This window comes from Dermacentor andersoni, chromosome 6 (assembly GCF_023375885.2).
Source record: "Dermacentor andersoni chromosome 6, qqDerAnde1_hic_scaffold, whole genome shotgun sequence".
NCBI lineage: Eukaryota > Metazoa > Arthropoda > Arachnida > Ixodida > Ixodidae > Dermacentor > Dermacentor andersoni.
The window spans coordinates 172,037,216-172,057,363 of record NC_092819.1 but is presented as its reverse complement, the minus strand read 5'-3'; the positions used below and the strand labels follow the sequence as shown (position 1 = coordinate 172,057,363).

Here is a 20,148-nt window from a genome sequence, read left to right as displayed (position 1 = left end):
TAGCGATACTTGATTGCAAATGACCCTTAGGTAAGGAACGTTTTGCTACTGTTGTAAAACTTCACTTATTTGCCTTGGGTGTATTTTTGAACCTATGGCGTTACCGAGATTAACGAGGAAAACTTATCAATATTTGGATGGAAACAGCGAAATTGTTCGTGTAAACCTTTTCAACGTGGCCACTTACGAAACAGCCACCTGAATTCACGACCGCTGGTACACTTCATGGGAAACAAAAGCAAAGCATCCAGGAAGGTATAATAAATTAACATCTTCACAGAACGTTGTAACCGAAACATTAAGAAGGGAAACAAGCGCTGCGGTTGATAAGAATTAAAACATGAAAATACATTTGGCTAGAATAACTGAGGAATGTAGTGTGTGCCTATCTTAAAGGGCCCCTCACCACGTCTGGCTATATTGAGATGGCAAGCGCACTGAATAAAACGCTCGTTCGTGATCATGTCTGCTCGGAATTACACCCCTAAGCGCCGCGGAAATACCTTACATTTCAACCTAAACGCCCTACGCCCATTTCCTCGCGGCCGGCGCGCGTCAGACGGGGGCATGGCGTATAGCAGCAGGGGCACTTACGTACGTGTATATGATGTCACGTCGCTCATAGCTACGCATGACACTTCGAGAAAAATGTGTAATCTGTTGCTTCATTAAACGAAATATTGTTTCGATAAATAACAATACAGACAAACAATGCCCGCGTGATATTATTTGGCGCTGCAAGAGACATGTACTTCCGTTTCGTCTACTTAGACCGACGTCGTGCAGTTGCGAGTACTGAGAGCGAAACTACGCCCTTTTCTACCAAGCTCCGTTTACGTCTGCCTCAGTGTTCGTGTAGCACTGACTTATACCAGTAGTCAGGTGTTCCCGTGCACAGCACACTAAATCTTCGGAAAGCATATGTTCGCGGAGCTTGAATATTTCCATCTCGACTATTAAAACAGCAATTCGAAAAATTCTTGCCGTAGATCTCTCCCAAATGATACGTCGCGTGACGTATCGAAAAGCGGGAATGCGAGAAGACGATACCCTAAGGCTCGTACAGGCCTTAGTGGTTAGTCGAATAACGTATGGCTTACCGTACCAAACATTGAACAGGGAGGAGGAAAAGCAGGCTAACACAATAATCCGAACCGCTTTCAAAGCTGCTCTGGGCCTGCCTAAATGTACTTCAACGGAGCGCATGTTAGCTTTGGGAGTGCACAATACTTTCGACGAACTGAGGCAAGCCACCCTGATGCGACAGAAGGAGCGCCTCAGCTTCACAAAAACTGGTAGGGAAATATTGGCTAGACTGAATATTCCAGCATACCCCATTTATCTCACAGAGCAGGCCGTGCCTCTCCCTCTTTCGATGAGATCCAAAATTACAGTAGCCCCAATTCCAAAGAATATGCATCCCGAGTACAACAAAGAAAGGCGCAAAGCACGCGCACAACACATTCAATCAGCGTACTCTAATAACCACAGGTACAACACGTACTACACGGACGCAGCTCTGTATGCAGAGGCGACCGGGCAGCGCGACCAAAGGAAGTACGCCCTGGCAGTCGTGAACACTATCAGCCAACAGCAAATTACCGCGTCGGCCACGGCAGGATCTCCCACCTCGGCTGAAATATTAGCAGTGGCGATCGCACTCGCCCACGCGGAGCGTTCGCAAAGGGACTCGGTCGTGGTCACGGACTCCCAGGAGACATGTCGCATGTTTCTCAAGGGGCACGTGACTGCGGCTAGCCTCGCGATAATTCCAAAATCCTTCAACCACCATCATCGCCTACTCTGGTGCCCGGACCACGCGGGGGTACACGGGAACGAAAAGGCTAACGCGTTAGCTCGAGGGTTCACTAACCGAGCGACGGCGTCCTCTTCTAACCCCAACCACTCGCACTATCCCTCACAAAATTCCACCAATTTAAATGCCAAAGACATCCTTGCTCATCAGCGTGGAGTCCGCAGAAAATACCCGCCGCCCCACCCACAACTTAATGGGAAAGAGGCCGCCGATTGGCGTAAAATACAGACGGGTGTGTTCCCCCATTTAAAATTGCTAAACGCCATGTATCCCACTCGTTATAGGGCAAACTGTCCTTGGTGCGGTGGCATACCTGCCCTAATACACATAACCTGGGAGTGCACTAAGCACCCTCATAGGCCAAATACCAGTAGGACAATGGAGCAGTGGGAGGCACAGCTCGCCCGCTCCGACCTGGCAGGACAAAAGTCCTTAATTAGCCAGGTCAGGCAGGCGGCAGAGGCCAGTGGGGCCCTGGACTGAGAGGCTCCGACCACTCCTCCTTCAAATCTTTACAATTGCAATAAAGTTTCTCTCTCTCCCGAAATTGCGCGTAACAACTTCCAGCGTATTAAAAAGAAAAAAATGCTGCGGGCCCTGCTTATTGTAGCTTTAACGAACTGAGAGTCTAGACAAACAATAGCAATTTACCATGCATAAGGCAAACCCATTTTATTTGTATGTTTTTTACAGCTAAGAACCTGTCGAGACTAGAAAATCATGACATAATGCTCCCACTGTTTCTTTTTCTTTTTCGTGGTTATGCATTCCTTTATTTGCATGACTGCGTGGCGTGCATATGTTATCTGAACGAGTGCAAACACGAATCTTGTACCCACCCCGTATGTAATACCCCTGAAGTCGGGGATGTTTAAGGAAAACAAACTGAGCCGAACTGAACTGGACGGCTACTGCGGTCATGTGGCCATTTGTATCTGATGAGGAGCGTGTTAAGTTCCCAATCGTTGAGAATGCATTGCATTGTATCATGAATGCCCATACCTCGAGATTTAGACGCGAGTCGAAAAGTACAAGTACTCAATAGTATAATTGCGGTTCTGTTCGGAACGGGTAGGCCACGTAATTAGTTTAGGCAAGAAAAAAGCTTTCCATTTAGTTCACATACGCCGGTTCTCTCAAGCAAGGTCTAAGCAAGAAACCCTGTTTGTCTGAAACAGACTCCGTGGACACTTGTCATGCCATCGTGTACAAGTGTTCTATGAAAACCCACCGAATGGTTCATGTCGATTCTCGTTAACAGTGTTGTTTGTGTTTTATTTTGCAATCTTTCCAGCTTAGATTTTTAGCTCGTATTTTACACAGACGCCGCTATTATCACAGAGCACTGCCACTCGGCGTGACAGAGGGTTAGAAAGCCAAATTATAAATTTTGAGGTAACGCTGGAGAACACGGGCAGAAAATCTTGCCGTGCATTATTCAGCTTTTCTGGTCTTCCTTTGTACTAAAACCTCAGCTTTAGCAGTCAACAATTCCGACACTTCAAGCTCCTCTCGCTTGTCGCCTACTGCTTTCCTTGAAGCTGGTTCCGGTGCATCCATTCACGGCCTCCATGTTCGCCATTTTCAGTGATAAATTGCGCTGGTTATAATAACGCACAGTTGACACTCGCTAGATGGATGGCCGTTTTCTTTATATTGCGATAATAACTATATGGACACCCCAGACACATTTTTTCGTTGGTATCGGTGCCGCCATGATGTTCCGTATGAACTCCAAGTGCGGTAACATCGTGGCCGCGCACCATATGTTGTGCGTACTAACGAAAGCGCGTGAAGGTGACGCGAAGACGGTGGCTCGATCTCGCACGCGAAAGGTGGCCCAGAAGGGCGTCGTCTTCCATAGCGCGCAAAGCACCTAATAAATTCTCGCTCCGCTATAATACGCTTCATATCGGGCCCAAGCGCTACTTCTTCGACGAAATGACAAACACAGTGAAGGAAACCGCATAGCAGATAACTTTTCGACGCCGGTCCCCACAATGCCCTCTATCAGCTTGTCATCCTAGAACCAACTCCCGAACCAGCCTTTGCCTTTCCGTCATTTTCACAAATATACGCAGCTTCCTTCCCAAACGAGACCTTGTATCTAACCTTGTATCATCGTCCGGAAGCAACATACTTGTACTAACAGAAACATGGCTCAACAAAAACATCAGCGATTCTAAAGTTCTGCATGATTTGCCAAATTTTCGCCTCTTTCGCAACGACCGCGAGGGTTCTCGAGGTGGCGGTGTTTTAGTCGCCGTTAATCGAGAACTGCCATTCTCGCTTGTCAACATCACATCTCACCTTGAAATTATGTGGCTCATTTGCCGCACTGCGCCAATAACAACACTAATGGGTGTCTGCTATCGACCACCACATAATAGCCCTGACCTCCCCCGTGATTTTAACAGTGTTTTGCTACAATTAACAATTACATATCCAAGCGCACGAATTATTCTTTTCGGTGACTTTAACTACCCTTCTATAAACTGGCACCAACCTCCCGTTACCGTTTCTCAAGAGCCTCGAGAATTTGTCGAAGTATGTCTCGATTTTAATCTTTTACAGCTAATAACTGAGCTAACACGCATCACAGAGACTTCACAAAACATTATTGATTTCATTCTAACTAGTCATCATGAGACCTTAGTTTCTATTACTTACCTGAGGGAAAGAAGTGACCAAAAAGTTATTCTCGCCTCATTTAACATTACTCCGGTTCAAAGGAAAGTGTCCAAAAAAACAATAAAGCTTTACAATAAGGCAAACTACGTAGCAATAAATAATGAATTAAACTTCCTCTCATCCACTTTTGAACTTCACTTCCATCAGCATACAGTCGACCAAAACTGGTCAATCTTCAAGCGCAAAATTAGTGATCTAACGGGCAGATATATTCCAAAGTGCACTACCAACTCTGATTCCCGAATTCCTTGGTTCAACAAAACGCTCAAAAGACTAAAAAATAAAAAAGCAGCGGCTGTACCGTGCAGCTAAACTTATACCCAGCTCTTCTGCATGGGAAAAATAGTACAGCGCTGAAGATGCGTACTTGGCAGCAGTGAAAAGCGCGAAACGTTTCATTCTTCACAACGACTTACCCAAAATGATAACAACTAACCCGAGAAAATTTTGGAACGTGATAAATCCCCAATAATCGCACGACATCATCCTTACTAATGATAACGGCGACTCTGTTAGGGATGCTCAGCGTGCCGATATATTTAATACTGCCTTTTCATCAGTATTCTCGAAAGAACCTGAAGATACATTCCTTTCACTACCCTCCATTACTGAACTAGCAATGCCAGCCATAATTTTTCATCCAAATGGCAGCTCGTACGCAATCGACAAATTGAAAATTTCATCGTCAGCCGGAACCGACGAAATTAACACAAAGTTTCTCAAAACCACTAAGGACATTTCATCCAAGTTTTTATGCTTGTTGTTTTCTCAGTCACTCGCCACAGGTATCATCCCAGAAGACTGGAAGATGGGGAAGGTCGTTCCTGTTTTCAAATCAGGTAACAGAGACTCTCCACTCAACTATCGCCCCATTTCCCTGACTAGCATCCCTTGTAAACTAATGGAACACGTCATCTACTCGCAGATAATGCAGCATCTAGATTCTATAAATTTTTTCACTCGATCGCAACATGGATTTAGAAAAGGCTTATCATGTGAGACACAGCTTGCCATCTTCCTTCTCGATCTTCATCCCAACCTTGATGCTAACTTACAAACTGACGCCATCTTTTTAGACTTTGCCAAAGCATTCGATAAGGTACCTCATCAACGTCTACTCTTAAAACTTTCCGGACTAAACTTGCATCGAGAAATTATTGCATGGTTAAAAGAATTCCTCACACATCGTTCACAGTCCGTTACTATTAACAACTTCTCCTCTAACCGTCTACCAGTAACATCGGGCGTTCCTCAGGGAACTGTCCTTGGCGTCCTCCTATTCTTAATTTATATTAATGATCTACCAGAAAACTTATCAGGTCATGTCCTTCTGTTCGCCGAAAATTGCGTTATTTATGCCCCAATGACTAATACCGCTGATCAAGAATCCCTTATGGACAATCTTAACCGCATTAAATCACGGTGCAATCACTGGTTGATGACACTTAATCCCAATAAGTGCAAGCTCATGTCTTTTCATCGTCGTCCCAACCCGCACTTATTTACTTATAAGATTTCCGATTCTCCTGTCGAACTCGTCCCGTCGTATACTTATCTCAGCATCACTATCAGCAATGACTTATCATGGCGCGAGCACGTAACAACGCTAATATCAGCTGCGAATAAAAAAACTAGGCTTTCTTAAACGTCATCTTTACGACGCCCCTCAAAATGTAAAGCTACTTGCTTATAAATCATTAATCAGGCCAAAAGTTGAGTGTGCATCCGCCATCTGAAATCCACAGCAAGCTTACCTCATTGACTCGTTAGAAGCTGTGCAAAACAGAGCCGCCCGTTTCATTCACCGCTCATACTCGTCCTATATTAGTGTTTCATCTCTCCAAGCTACAGTCCCAATTATGCAGTCTTTACCTCCGTCGCCGTATTTCTAGCCTGTGGCTATTTCACAAATTTTGTTATTTCCAGCTCAAACAGCAGCCATACATCTGCGCACCGCCATCACGCACGTCTCGCCGAATTGGTCATCCGCCGAAAGTTTCATGCCAACGTACACGTACGACTACACTTTACAAGTCATTTTTCCTCGGAACAGCAAGCGACTGGAACGACCTTCCCCATGAAATTGCAGCCATCACCTGTCCATCAACCTTCCCAGAAAAGATTACATCCCACCTGTCATCATGAAAAAAAAATGTTTTAGTTTCTCATGTTAACCCCATCCCTTATGTAAAACCCCCTATAGGGGGTCCTTAAGGAAATAAAAATGAAATGAAATGAAATATTACATAGCGCGGTTTGCGCGACGTCGAGTGACTGAGAGGCGATATGAGGGTGGCCGAAAAATTTTTTGACCAATCGCGGAGGGCGGATTGCACAATTTGAATAGAAATGTTTGGAATAGCTTTACGTTACAGCACCCCTCACTTGTTACCACTTCTAAATATTCGTATAAGAATGACTACTTTTAGGGAAGACGGATGGGTAGAGCTGCGTAAAGAATGGTTAAAAAATGCGGCCTAGTATAGCCCCTCGCACGTAAATGTTAGTTTACCAGATGTATATTTACTCGGTCCAGACAAGAATCCTTAGATGGCACTCTTCCCACAACTAAAATTAGGCAACAGCGCTCTGCCAAAAAAATTATAAAAATGTTTTTTTAATGGGATGGAATAGGCTCGTGTAGTAATGCAGGCGGTTTAAATTGTTAGCTAAAGAGACCCAGCGTTAGAGAAGTAGGAGTGGAAATCGTCAACAGTACTGTGGTCAATTTTCTCTGGAAGAATAGCACGAGAGCGCTTTATACCTCCCACATTATTAAAAATTGCGCACACATCTTTTCCAGGAATTGTTAGCTCTCTGAATGAGTAGTAGTCTTGCAGAATGCCTTCATCACTGCGAATGATTTTTTTAGCATGGTTTTATACTGAGCTAGGCAATACGCACTATGTTGTTCTTGACCCCACAATGTTGTTTTTGTCTGCAACTGATATTTGAAGAATATCCACGGTAATCTATGGACATATGGAAGATTTGTAGGAGCGGACGGCTGCGGTTATTCAATGCCATGTCGCGTGCATACCTCGATGGAGCAGGGAGAGAGGAAGGGGTCACCAGCTACTCGATAGCACGCCAGGTGCTGCGTGAGAGGAGAGGACACCGCCGCAACGCTACGTTACCCTCATTCTCGGAGGCCTGTGTTATGCGAACATTGCTTGTCCGCGCAACATCTCGTCTGTGCTCGAACTGCGCCTCGATAATTGCTCTAGAGAAGTTACTGTACAAAAGAAACAGAATAAGTTTGAAAAGCAATACTTTGGTGGTAGTGATTTCGAACCTACAACCTCACGCGCAGAATCCGAGCGCCTTATGTACTGTGATGAACAGGCGCCTCCTCTATGGCAGACCTGTGCACTCTGCTTCATGACGGCATGCAACTTGGACTGAAATTTCCATTACGAAGCCCGTTGTGAAGAAAGCTGTGACGTCAAAATCACCGCAACTTACTGGGGAGCGTTTTCGTTAGATTCTATGGCAGTCGGGCAAGAGAGCATGACGTCAGGAATTGATGTGCACCGCCCTTGTGCTAGCAAGGAGGCGTTGGCCAAGTGTCTGAACGCGCTGACTTGCTCGCGAGGCATTCATCACTCGAAGGATCGTTAATGGACATTAATACTTTCGCATTCGCAACTCATATGATGGGTTTAGGTGTCCTCGGATTTTTTAGGAAGTGGAGATGGGCAGTTCTCAAGCATGCTGAAAACTACCAGAAACTTAACTGTAAAGCTGTCGATTGCTGCGGTTCAGTACGCGATTGCCTGCTTCTTTGAGCCATCAAGAGGGCCTTTCCGAGGGCACCGATATTCCGAAAGGGTGCTTTGTGAGATTTGGTCATCCATATATATAAAATTTTAAGACATTCATGTAAACACCTTATATTTGGTATATTGCATACTCGAAATATAACAATGGAGGGATTAGCGTCTTGCGTACTCTTTTCTCGAAATTTAATGTTTGCTGCTAAGGTGTATCTTTTCGACATGATTCGTCAGCGGTACTTTTGTGTTTGGAGCATATACAAGCGCGACGATTCTGTGCCTGGCTGTGACAAGCGCTCGGAAAATGCGCCCCCCCCCCATACCGCTATAGCTCTCTTGCGTTTCGAAAATAACAATGCTTTTCTTTCTACTACGTTAAGACGCGGATACTCGAAGGCAAATCAGGTCTTGGGTCCTCAGCCGAACCATCCAGTGCTGACGCTGCGCTCACAACTACGTTGACTGGTGCGCCGCAACGCGTCATATCTCAAACTTCTGCTGCACGCATAAAAATCCAGCGCACGACACTTACACTGCATCCCGACTTCTTCGAGTGCCTAAGAAGCCGCAGTATATACTATCAGCCAAGGCACGATATTGCCCTCAGTATCGGCGCCGCTTCCGTTCTGCGCTGGCGAACGTCTCACGGTTCGCACACCTCCCATAGGCAACATGAAGGCGCGCATAGCGGACCAAGTTGTCTATTCACCATATCCCAAAGTTGATATTCCAACTTGTTCAATCTACACTGCAATCAGTACCTTTCTATCCATGCAACCTGAAAAGTTGGCCGTCGTAAGTACTTTTCGTTTCTTCTTTGTCTCATTGGGTTTCGCATCAGACACGAAAAACGAAAATGTCTTGTGATCTAACGTAATTGTTACCTCAAATATAATATCCTTTAGAGCAACGCTGGTGTAACTATACGTGTTTACGTTACTCACCAAATTAACGCCGTTGTTTTACTTAAACATCGAGTACTAACACGATAACAAACGTCAATGCTTTGAACTGCTGTGCTGATTTTGATTTATTATTGAACCGCCATCAGTCTCCAATATTTAGGCAAGATAAATGTTAAATGTTAGCTTAGAAACAAATTGGGAGATTTCTCCGCATGTCAGTAAGCACGCGAAATAAAAACTGCGTGAGCCCAGATCCGACCCCTCATAGCAACCATGTTTTCCAAACACAATCTAGCTAATGTTGCACTCAAGTGGTTGCAATACTGAAAAGTATAACTCAATTCGAGTGACTATTTCATGGAGGCTGCGAAAATATTTATAAACGCTAGCTTTTGGGATTACACTGGCGCCCGCCTGTTCTAGTAACGTCAATGGCGCATTTGGAGACTAATTAGTGGCTGTAAGATTTAACACGTGCACTGCTTTTAGGAGCCTCTCCTTGGTAAATTTTCTTGCCTGGCAGTGCCAATACTGAGAATATTTGCTGCAGCCTTCTTTTAATGAGACTAGAATATGTAGAATCAGCCAATCAGCTAACCGTTACACCTACATATGTGGCACGTGCAGGTGGCAGATCCAGAAACCGGACGGCCTGATGAGATAGGCTGTCCGTATCAGTTCGCTCAACTGCTCATGCTGACGAATTGCAATGCTGGTGCTTGTTATTTTGATTAGATGCAGAAATAACTTTTGAAGGTTGATGTTTACCGCCAGGTAGTTGGATAGATGTTACAAACCAAAGCTGCTCTGAAGGCCAGAGATATCCGTAGTTTTGGTAGTGAAGCCACCGAGTGTCTAGATTGAAGGTTCTGTAACAATACCGAGCCTCCAAGGCAGTTGTAACGCATATCGTACGCTAGTTTTTGCTGTGATGAGTTCAATACTTCACCATCAGTGCATGAGCGATGTGTTTTCCACGCAGGTGGACGAGCAAACAAGCCTGACGAGAGGCCAGTTCCTGTTGCGAATGAAGTGTTATGCGGCAGGCTTCCAGGCGCATGGCCTTGGGCCTGCAGACCGTGTCGCCGTCCATCTTGGCAACAGCGCCGAGAACCTCACAGCGCTGTTTGCGATCACATTCACTGGTGCCTCGGTAATCCTCTGTAATCCGATCCTCAACCAAGGTACAGCATATAAGTGCCGTTCAACGGTGATATTCTGTTTTACGTCAATGCCATTCTGAGATGTGCGACCGTTGAAAAAATGGAGTTGAAAAATTTGTCCTTCACTGTCAAAACAAATATCTATATTTTTCGTTCCCATAACTTAAAGAACATCAGAAGTCTGTAATTACCCAACAGATCAACTCATTTTTCAGCGGCAACTTCTCGTTTAAATCACCTGCGACAGCAGAATTCAGCCTGTTCAGCTTGGTATCAGAAGAGGCGCGTATTGTAATGTAGAAATATCGCAGTGGCCAGGAGGCCAGTTAAGAAAATTTAGATCACTCGACTCAGGACACATACTGCAATCGTGAAAGTGAAGTCGAACGTTTGTGCAGTCGCGTTTACTAAGCATAAATCATTAAATCAAGCAGGCCAGGTGACTGTTTGCCGCCGTCCCGTTTCAAAGGCAATGCCAATAAATCATCATCGTCATCATCAGCAGCATCATACCGTGCCATTTGTTACACATTTGTTACACGATGTGACATGCGCGCCGGGTGGCCTCGATACTTCAAGAGTTTGCATTGTATTTACGTAATATTACACGACGTAACACTCCATGCAAAAATTTATAGGGAGCGGTACAAGGTAGATTGATAAGGTTTCAGGAAGAAAAAGAAGATTAAGGAGATGTATAGAAAAATGGAGGAATGAAAAACATGTATGGTGTGCCTCAATAAATGAAGCAGGCTAGGTGACTGTCACCGCTCCGTTTCGAGAAGGATGCCAATAAATCATCGTCATCGTAATAATTAGCATCAGGTCACGCGACTTGTCACCACTTGACATGCGCACCGTGTTGCGCCGATACGTGCGCTGCATTCCACCAATTGCCCTACACGTAGCAGTTGCACCTTGCATTCGTATGTAGCTGGACCTGGTCAACTCAAGCAGGCTAGGTGACTATTTTTGACCACCTCGTTTTAAAGGGGGTGCAAATAAATCATCATCATGAACAACAAGAACAACAGCATCGTATCGTGCCACGTGTCAAGCGACGTGACATGCGAGCCGCGTAGACTCGTGTTTACTCCTCGGTGGACGTTATGGCACCTCTTCGCAAGGCACGAATGCTCTAGTGTGTGCTGCCGAAAAGGGACCTTCTATGGAAGCGCTATTCCAGCTTGCGCTGTGGCTGTGCTGTGTTTGGCGCCCCAGCCTGCGACTTTTCTCTCCAATTCTTGATCTATAAGCGAAAGCTATGCTACTCATAGGATGACTGACTCAATACTGCTCAATACTGCTCTGCATAATTTTCGCAATTGCAAGATTGCTCTCAAGTGAATATTTGTAAAGGCAATTAGGAAACATTTACAATTAGCCAGCAAAACCTCGCAATTGGTCGCGAAAGCAACATCTACCGTTTAGTAGATATAAGTTCGCTATGTGCTGCATGCGACTTTTCGTTTTTTCCAACTAAAAGAACATACAATACAATATAGTGCCCAAGTTCACATGCATTGCAGAAACGTCTCGACCATGTTTATTGGGATAGAAATTGTAGGGGTACTCCAGGCAAATGCATGCCGTTGCCGTCAGTGTCGCCTCGAGGTTCTGTGTAAGGTCACGGTTCGATAAGCTTCTAGCGCGACGCGTGCGCCGTATACCCTAGGTGCTGGGAAAAGCTTTGAACGCGAGAATGCTGGCTGCCTGCGCCATGTTCAGGCCGCATTGAGGGAGAGGTGTTCGTGTTTGTCCTTGCCCACGTGACACCACGGCGAGGGGAGGAGCGAGAGGCCGGAGCCCGACTAGCATGTCCGCATTCCTCCTCCTCTTAGATATCTCTCTCTACTTACGCAGAAAGCATTTTTATTTTCCTATGTTGACGTTTGAGCCGACCTTCACTCAGCGTGAGGGAGTCCCATTTTGCCAGGCGTTCTTCCACATTCGTCCTCTTCGTAGTAACTAATGAGGAAAAAATATTTTTGGTTATATATGTCTTATTTCCAGTTTTTAGTGATTGACTAATCGGGATTAGTCTTCTATGTCGACTTCTATGCAGGCCTTTTAAGCTCACGAAATACTAGGGGCGAAACTACATGATTGCTTATTAGGCGACCAAATGAGTTCACGCTGCGGCGCAGGTGACGCGTAATGGACGACTGGCTTTTTTGCCTGACACACCATCAGAAATTAGGATATGCTGCAGCTGCATTAACTCATCGGAACTACCGAAAACAAGTAGTCGCCATGTGTTAAACAAAGCACCAATTGAATGGATTGCATATACTCAGAGCCTATGTCTCCAATGTGGGGCAAAGCACGGAATCGCCACCGAATGGTTTAGCGTATTAGTTGGCTTCAATTTTGCCTCACAGTATGTCCACACAATTGTTGCCAAGAAGCCTATTCAGTGAGTTTAATTATTTACTTGCATGAGTGGAAGTGTTGGCGCACGTAATGCCTGCGGTATTGCATAAAACAAACGCTACTTGTCTACCTGGTATAACCTCTGTATGTAAGTGGTGATTTTTCCACCACTGATGAGCGTAAATGATTGAGCACTTACTTCGTTGGCCGTTAGTGCTGTCTACTCGAAAGGGAAGCTCCATTGGTATCATGAGCCAATAAAGAAAGAAAGAAGAAGAAGAAGGAGCAGAATATAAGAAGAGGTCAAGAAAGCACGAGGAGTTGGTGTAAAAGATGGAGAAAGAAATAGGAAGTTAAGAAATAAGAGCGTCCGAATAAAAAGAATACACTGTATTAAAGAAGAAGAAGGGCAAAGATGCACGCGGAGCTACGTGGCCAACGGGAGAAAGACACGTGCCCGAAGCGAGCGGCCCAGCTGCGATCTGGAACCAGGAGGGTCCGAAGGAGCTGGAGGCCGGAAAGGGCAGGTGGAGCGTGGAGACAGCGGCAACCCGATGGAAGCTGCTCTTCAGCGCCCGCGGCCACGAATTTCGAGCCGATCGCGCGGTCAACCGGGCACGGCTACAGGCTAACGGAGCCGTTTCCCGGAATACCTGCGGCTACGATCGGCAGGCAAAGAGGTGTCTACCGGGCGATCCAGGCGCCTCGATCACCCCACTGCCCTGACTCCCTGACCCGGTCGACCGTGGGTCGAACGTTGGTCGCAGTGACCTCGAGTCAACGACGCATCGGCGGGCCCAACGACGCGTCGTCGGAAGGAGCGACAACTAGGCGACGCGGCTACGTCGATGGACTTGTGAATATTTTGATTTTCATAATGCGCCGTGTGTAAGGATTTTAGAAAACGTGCTCAATTACCTCGCTTTGTGGATAGTTTATCGTGTGGTAGGTGTTTTGCTATTGGGTTTTTAGCGCGTTTTTTCTGGACACATGTATTTTTCTTATGCTCACGCCCCATACAGGCTTTTCCTAACTCAAACGGTCTTTGCGTTGTGTTTACCACCATGAGACTTTGACAATTGGGAAGACATGCATAATTCACGTGCATTTTGCAGTAGTTGTCGTTAGATTTCTGCGGCATTGCAGAATCACAGAAGAATTTCGAGGGAGACGGTTTATTTAGAACAGTTGCATTAGGAATTTCAGGTAGTAGTAGTTATGCCACAAACTTTAAAACGTCCTACGCACATGACACTTTTTTGCATTCTTTTTCACGTGAAGTGTTTTCGGACACTCAATTGCTCTGGAATTCGTCTCTGTCCTTCGTCTCTAGGGCTGTTTGTCATGTTACCTCAAGAACTCCACCAGCTATTCCTACTTTCGCCTAAGGAATCTTTAAACAAGGCAGCACTTCACCCACGCACTTTAACCTTCACATGCAAATCAGTCATAATGGTCCCCCATTCGCCACGTTTGATATCCGTGGCTTGTAGTTCTGACTAAGCGGTCGGCTTAATTTTATGCTGTAACTGACCGCAACTGTCCTAACTTTCCCAACACATAAGCTACAATACCTTTCTCATTATATACACACAATATAAACCAGATGAGTCGTTTACTTCCCCAAAGACGCAACATGCGTGTCACATGCGTATGAAAATAAGGAAAATTGAAGGTTCAGTTGTCGCCTGAAGAACTCCTCAATAATCCAGAAATATCAACGTTTCTCCACACATTGCATAGAAAACGCACCGAAATTTTCCTAGATGTCAAAAGCGTTTCGCGTACAGTTTCCCCGGCACATTGAGAAACTTAGCGAATAATTACATAATTATAGAAATATATCGGACTCTAGCTATGCGTCGAGAATGCTTTATATTGGAGTAATACAGGGAATGCCCAATTCCTACACTCAAAACAAGTTTTATGAAAATAGGTGTTAAAGTCGATTTTTCACTGTAGTCTGCCCTTTCGTAGAGGATAACTACCAGCGCTTTTCTTCAAAGTGACGAGCCCGCTCAGCGACGCGATGAAACGCGCAGGTTTGCAGTACTCCCATAGTTCACGATGTCTCCCATCGGCTGGTAAAGATTGAACTGCGTACAAACATCACTGTGGCTATCTCTGATCCGGAAACGCTGTCAAAACTTTCAAAACACGTGAATCTGGCTTCATTGCATTGGAGCGTTTGCTTTGTTAAGCACAAACGGCGTTCGGTGCATTGCGCCGCAGTAGTGGTTTAGCAGATTTCCCGCTCACGGGGTAGTAAATATGTTGGATAAATCGTCAGGTGACAACACGAGCACTTGAGGGAGCACCATAATAACGTTCATAACATTGCACAAGAGCATTTAGGCATAGTTGGCCGTGAGTTGGCGCGCTGTCGCCCGCCGGCGGAGAAGGGCGAGCACGGCACGTCTTGTGAGGAGGAGGAGGAGCAAAAGACGTTATTTTTGCGAGGAATTTGCGACCTCTCAGGCCCCTTGGTCCTCGCACGACTCCACTGCACTCAAACGTTCATGTTTAACATACCGATGGCGCTGGCAGCTAAGCTGGCGGGGAACCACCGTCTTGCCGGGTCCGTGGAGCGTAGCGAGATCTCCCAGTCCTCCGAGGTTTGGAGTGGTACCGGCACGCCCGGCGGGAGGAGAAACCGGGCAGGCCAGGAGCATATGGGTGAGGTTTGCTTTTAGCGCATTGCGCATAGGGTAAGAAGGTGGGATGGGTCGGCAGTGGGATAGGAGGGATGGAGTAGGTAGGGTTCGCGTTTTCAGACGGCACCATAAGTGTTTCTGCCTGGTGGTGAGGTAAGAGTGGGGCGGTGGGTATATTTGCCTCACGGCGCGAGCAATCTCGATGTCACCAATGGTACACGCACGCTCCCTCGAGAAACCCCCATGAAGTCCGCCAAGGCCGGGTTTCTCGACCCTCAAGATAAAGATTCGGCGGCCTCATTTTCGGGGTTTCTCGAGTGCGCGGGCACCCACGTGAGCTCAGCGCTGCGGGAGAAGGGAGGGTCTTGTGTCACTATGTGGAAGGTCCAAGGTTGAAGTCTGCCCCTGGCATAATTTAGCAGTGCAGTTTTACAATCACTCCGGGTGTAGGTAGCCCTGAGGCTGCCGACGCTAGCGCTGTAGCTATCTCTTCCGCCTCCTCCGGGTCTGTTCCCGGTGGTAGCTGCTTTATTAAGGGAGAGGTGTTCCCTGTGTAAGCAACCGCTATGGCTCCGTGCTGATCACATGCATCATCTACCCATATTGCGTTCTGTTAATCACCGCGGCGTTTATGAAGGGCTGCTGGATTTGCGCTTCTTGCGATTTTGTTCAGGGCGATTGTTAAAGGGGAGCAGTCGAATGCGTAGCATTTGACGAATTTCCATGGGAAGGGTTTGAAGGAGCCATGATTAGTAGGAATGCGAATTTGGTGTTTAGAAAATACATGTCTTCCTTTAGGGGTGTGGGCTAGTAGATTTTGTGCCTGTATATGTGCTTTTGTTAGTTCTTGTATGGTATTGTGTACACCTAAATCCGCCAGGCGTTCGTTACTGGTGTTATCGCGAAGACGGAGCGCTACCTTTGTAGCTTGCCTGATTATAGAATTTATGGCATGTTCGTTTCAGTCGCACGTTCGGCATGAGTAGCGTTTCTAGGCGTTGCTAGGTGTTGCACGACGCCGGCGTGCCAGCGTTGCTGCAGCATATATAATTTTGCGCCATAATTTGGTACATTTTTACGTTTAGTAAACAAAAACGCGCTATGGTAGCCAAACGTCGCGATCGGCACAGATAGCCGGGCCCCAACGCGCCATGAAGGCGGACGCGATCATACATTGCGAGGAGGGGGTCTTCTGTGTTTGCCGCAAGATGGCACTGCCTGTGCGCAGAGCGCAGAAGAAATGTAGCGGAAACGTAATTCGCTACTCGTGAAACTGCGACTTCTGTAAGTTACATGGTCATAATTACCGATATACACCGTAGTATAAGTTTCTACGGCACGTTGCTAAGGTAACACCGCATTCACTAGAGGCGATTTTGTCCCGCTTTGGAGGGACGAATTAGTGGCTGAGTGGTAGCGTCTCCGTCTCACACTCCGGAGACCCTGGTTCGATTCCGGCCAGCCCATCTTGCAAGATGTTTTTTATTTATGAAGTGCCTTCTGGGATTTATCGCTCACGACCAACGCCACTGACGCCGACGCCGACACCGGCTTTTCTGTGACACAAGCTCCTTAACGCTGTCGCGTTAAAACTAGAGGATTGTGATGTGTGTAGTGCGCGACATGGTGCGGTGGTCAGAAAGGACACAAGCGGACGACAAGGAGTGCGCACGCCGAGGCAAATTCCGTGCTGGAGAGAAAACGACAACGGCGAAGAGCGTCCGGCACGTGAACGCGCGGCGCAAGAAAAGAAAACAAGAGAAAAATGCCAATCAATTAGCAGAAATCACGGAGCGTCAAACAGCCAATCAGAGAACGACTAATCGGCTAGAGCGCAAGAAAAAGCGAGGCGCGCTGGCAGAAGGGGGAGACGCCGGGAGAGTTCCAGGAAGCGACGCCAGGCGAAGGTCGGCCAGCAGACCGGGAGTTGAAGACGGGCCGTCGGGCTCCGAACCCGAGCCACCAGTACTTCACCCGACCGGGGCCTCCTGCCAACCCGTTCCTGCGCGTCGCCAATCTACCCGAGCGTGCCGCCAGCTGCTCAAGGCCGGCGAGCTTCTGCGCCCGTGGGCAGGACGAGAGCAGCCTGGCTATGGGCCAGAGTTCTACGCCCAGCTGCCCGGCCAGAACGTCGCCGTCGTTTGCTCGTGCCGCCAAACCGGCCTGCCTTCTATCTCCAAGCCAGAGCAAGGGCGCTCCGGTCGCCCGGTCAACCATCCTATACCCCGACCTTTGGGGAGAGCGGCGCAACTCCTTTCATCAACTTGTCGCCGCGTCTTCGCGTCGAGACTGTTATGCGTCCCTGGCGTCGTGGCAAGCCCGGACACGCGAACTAGTTAACGTCATACTAGCCCCAAGTTTGTTTCTTACTGCCGTGATGTCTGTTTGAGTGTTCATTGTATGCTTTCTATTTCCTTCTATTTATTTTAAGCCTCTTTCTAGTTTCATTAAAAATTTGTGTGTGTATTTTCGAAACCAACGGCTTTGTCCTCAATTGGGATCTCGGAGGCTCAGCCTAAGAGAACCGTCAGAACCTCTGAGTACAAGAACCTTGCATCACAAAGATTACGGGCACGTGTCTCTATGTTAGCTCTTCGATTGCAAAACTATGCGACGATACAACATCTTTAACTAAATAATGGTGCTCGCTTAAAGCTTTTAAGAGATCCTCTCGAACCCGGGCATGCGGCAATCGGTCCTTACGTGAGGACGGGCGAAACTAGCTTTTAGAGTACGCTTGCTTCTTTTATCAGCCTTTTGCTGTAAGGAGGCCTCACGTAAGGTTAGGAAGCAGGTCGAAGGAAATTAACGTTTATTTGTTTCGCTGAGAACGTGCCTACTCTGAGCGAAGGAAGGCTTGTTGTTTTTCTGTTCTTCGAGTTAACGTAAAAGCGAAATTGCCCTATCACATCGCATTTCCAGCCCGTCGAATTCATCTAAACGGCGATAATACTGACACATGAACTCGTTTACATTTTACTGGTGACCGCTTTTAACGTCTAAGAAATGTTATGGCACAGCGCAGGACGCGCCTGCATGTATCGGAAGTTTCTCGAATGTTATCAATGCTTCCATCCCCTGTCTATGACTGAACTTTCTGTAATATGATTGCATGTGGCGCGACGTTGAACTTTGTGGAAGGCACGCGGGTTCCAGCAATTACTCTGGAATATTCGACGACTGATGTATAAAAGCCGACGCGCTTGACCCGCTGATCAGATTTTGATGATCGGCGACTGTGTTCGCCGTTGTCGCCATTCTTTTAAAGTGCAGCGTGTTTTTGTGGGCACAGGCTCGCCCAACAAAATTTAGCTTCGTCTTTCACAGTATTGCTACTGTGTTCTGCTTACGTCACTCTACGTGACATCTGGTGGAGGTGCTTTTCTTTCATGTACCGGACGCCACCCTCAAGCCGTGATCCAAGCTCGAATAGCAAAGGGAACACCAACGTAGTCCCGGACCATCGAGCAAGCCACCGTCTTCAACAGCTGCCCCCGGAGCACGGACTTCTACCTGAACACACCAAGAAGATTGTGGCCAAGGCAATCACAATGCCAGCCCTAGGGTCCCCCACGGTATTTCAACAGCTTCGAGAGCCCCCTACCTTCCGTGGAGCTACGTCGGAGGATCCGGAAACCCGGCTCGAAACTTTCGAAAGGATCTCGGCCTTCAACAACTGGACCTCTGAGGATAAGCTACGACATGTGTATTTCTCTCTGGAAGATGCTGATAGGACTTCGTTCGAGAATCGGGAGTCCACCCTTACAACATGGGACCTGTTCCGCAGTAATATCCTGAGGACGTTCATGAGCGTTGACCGTAATGAAAGGGCCGAAGTTCTGCTGGAAACCCAAGGCCAACTACCTAATGAGACCATCGCCATCTTCACGGAAGAGATGACCCGTCTTCTCCGGCAGGCTGACCCGGAAACGTCCGAAGAGAAAAAAGTACGTTTCTTGATGCGAGCCGTAAAGCAAGAACTTTTCGCCGGACTGATCCGAAACCCAGCGAAGACCGTAGCCGAGTTCTTGACAGAGGCAACGACGATTGAGAAAACTTTAGAAATGCGCATAAGGCCATATAACCGCTAAGTGTTCACGCCTCAGTGCGCCATCCAAACAATGGGTTCCGGTGATCTCCAAGAGACCATCAGGGCCATTGTGCGCGAAGAATTGCGCAAGGTCTTGCCTTCCTCGCAGCCTCAAGTGGCCTCGATCGCTGACATTGTGAAAGATGAGGTTCAGCGATCGCTTGCAGTTCCTCAGGTGCAACCTCAATTACTGCAGCCCCAGCCAGGAGCGATGGCCTACGCCGCCATCGCACGCCGTCAAGGTCCCCCTCCGCGACCGCGCAGGGCCCTGTAACGCCCCAATTCCGTCGTCCGCCACCGCCGCCAGCACGCCCACCCGTCACCCAGCGCACCTACGAGAGGAAGACGGACATTTGGCGCACACCTGACCAGTGCCCTCTCTGCCACCACTGCGGCGAAGCCGGCGATGTGTACCGCCGATGCCCATACCGCGACCTGGCATTGCGAGGCTTCGCCGTCGACGCAGCGCTCCTGAGGGAAGGTGAACGCCCTCGTGACATCGCCGATTACCTCGTCGCTACTCAGTGGAGCCCTCGACGACCGTCCCGTTCGCCGTCACCAGGCCGCTACCTGTCGCCGCAACGCCTTCCATACACTGGCCCAGCCCGGGGCCGGTCCGTGAGCCCATATTGGGAAAAATAAAAGCAGCAACCAATGGAGGTGCGGTTGCTGTTCGTCGA

At 47.5% G+C, this 20,148-nt stretch overlaps 1 protein-coding gene across 1 annotated transcript in view; it reads left to right on the top strand.

Annotated features, from left to right (window-relative positions):
- The first annotated feature begins 10,176 nt into the window (after positions 1-10,176).
- LOC126523437 (luciferin 4-monooxygenase-like) overlaps positions 10,177-20,148 on the top strand; it is a 245,123-nt gene continuing 235,151 nt past the window's right edge. The window contains exon 1 of the mRNA XM_050172052.2: positions 10,177-10,372. Within this exon, the coding sequence (XP_050028009.2) occupies positions 10,216-10,372 (157 nt within the window). The 5' untranslated portion in view covers positions 10,177-10,215. The remainder of the gene's footprint in view (positions 10,373-20,148) is intronic.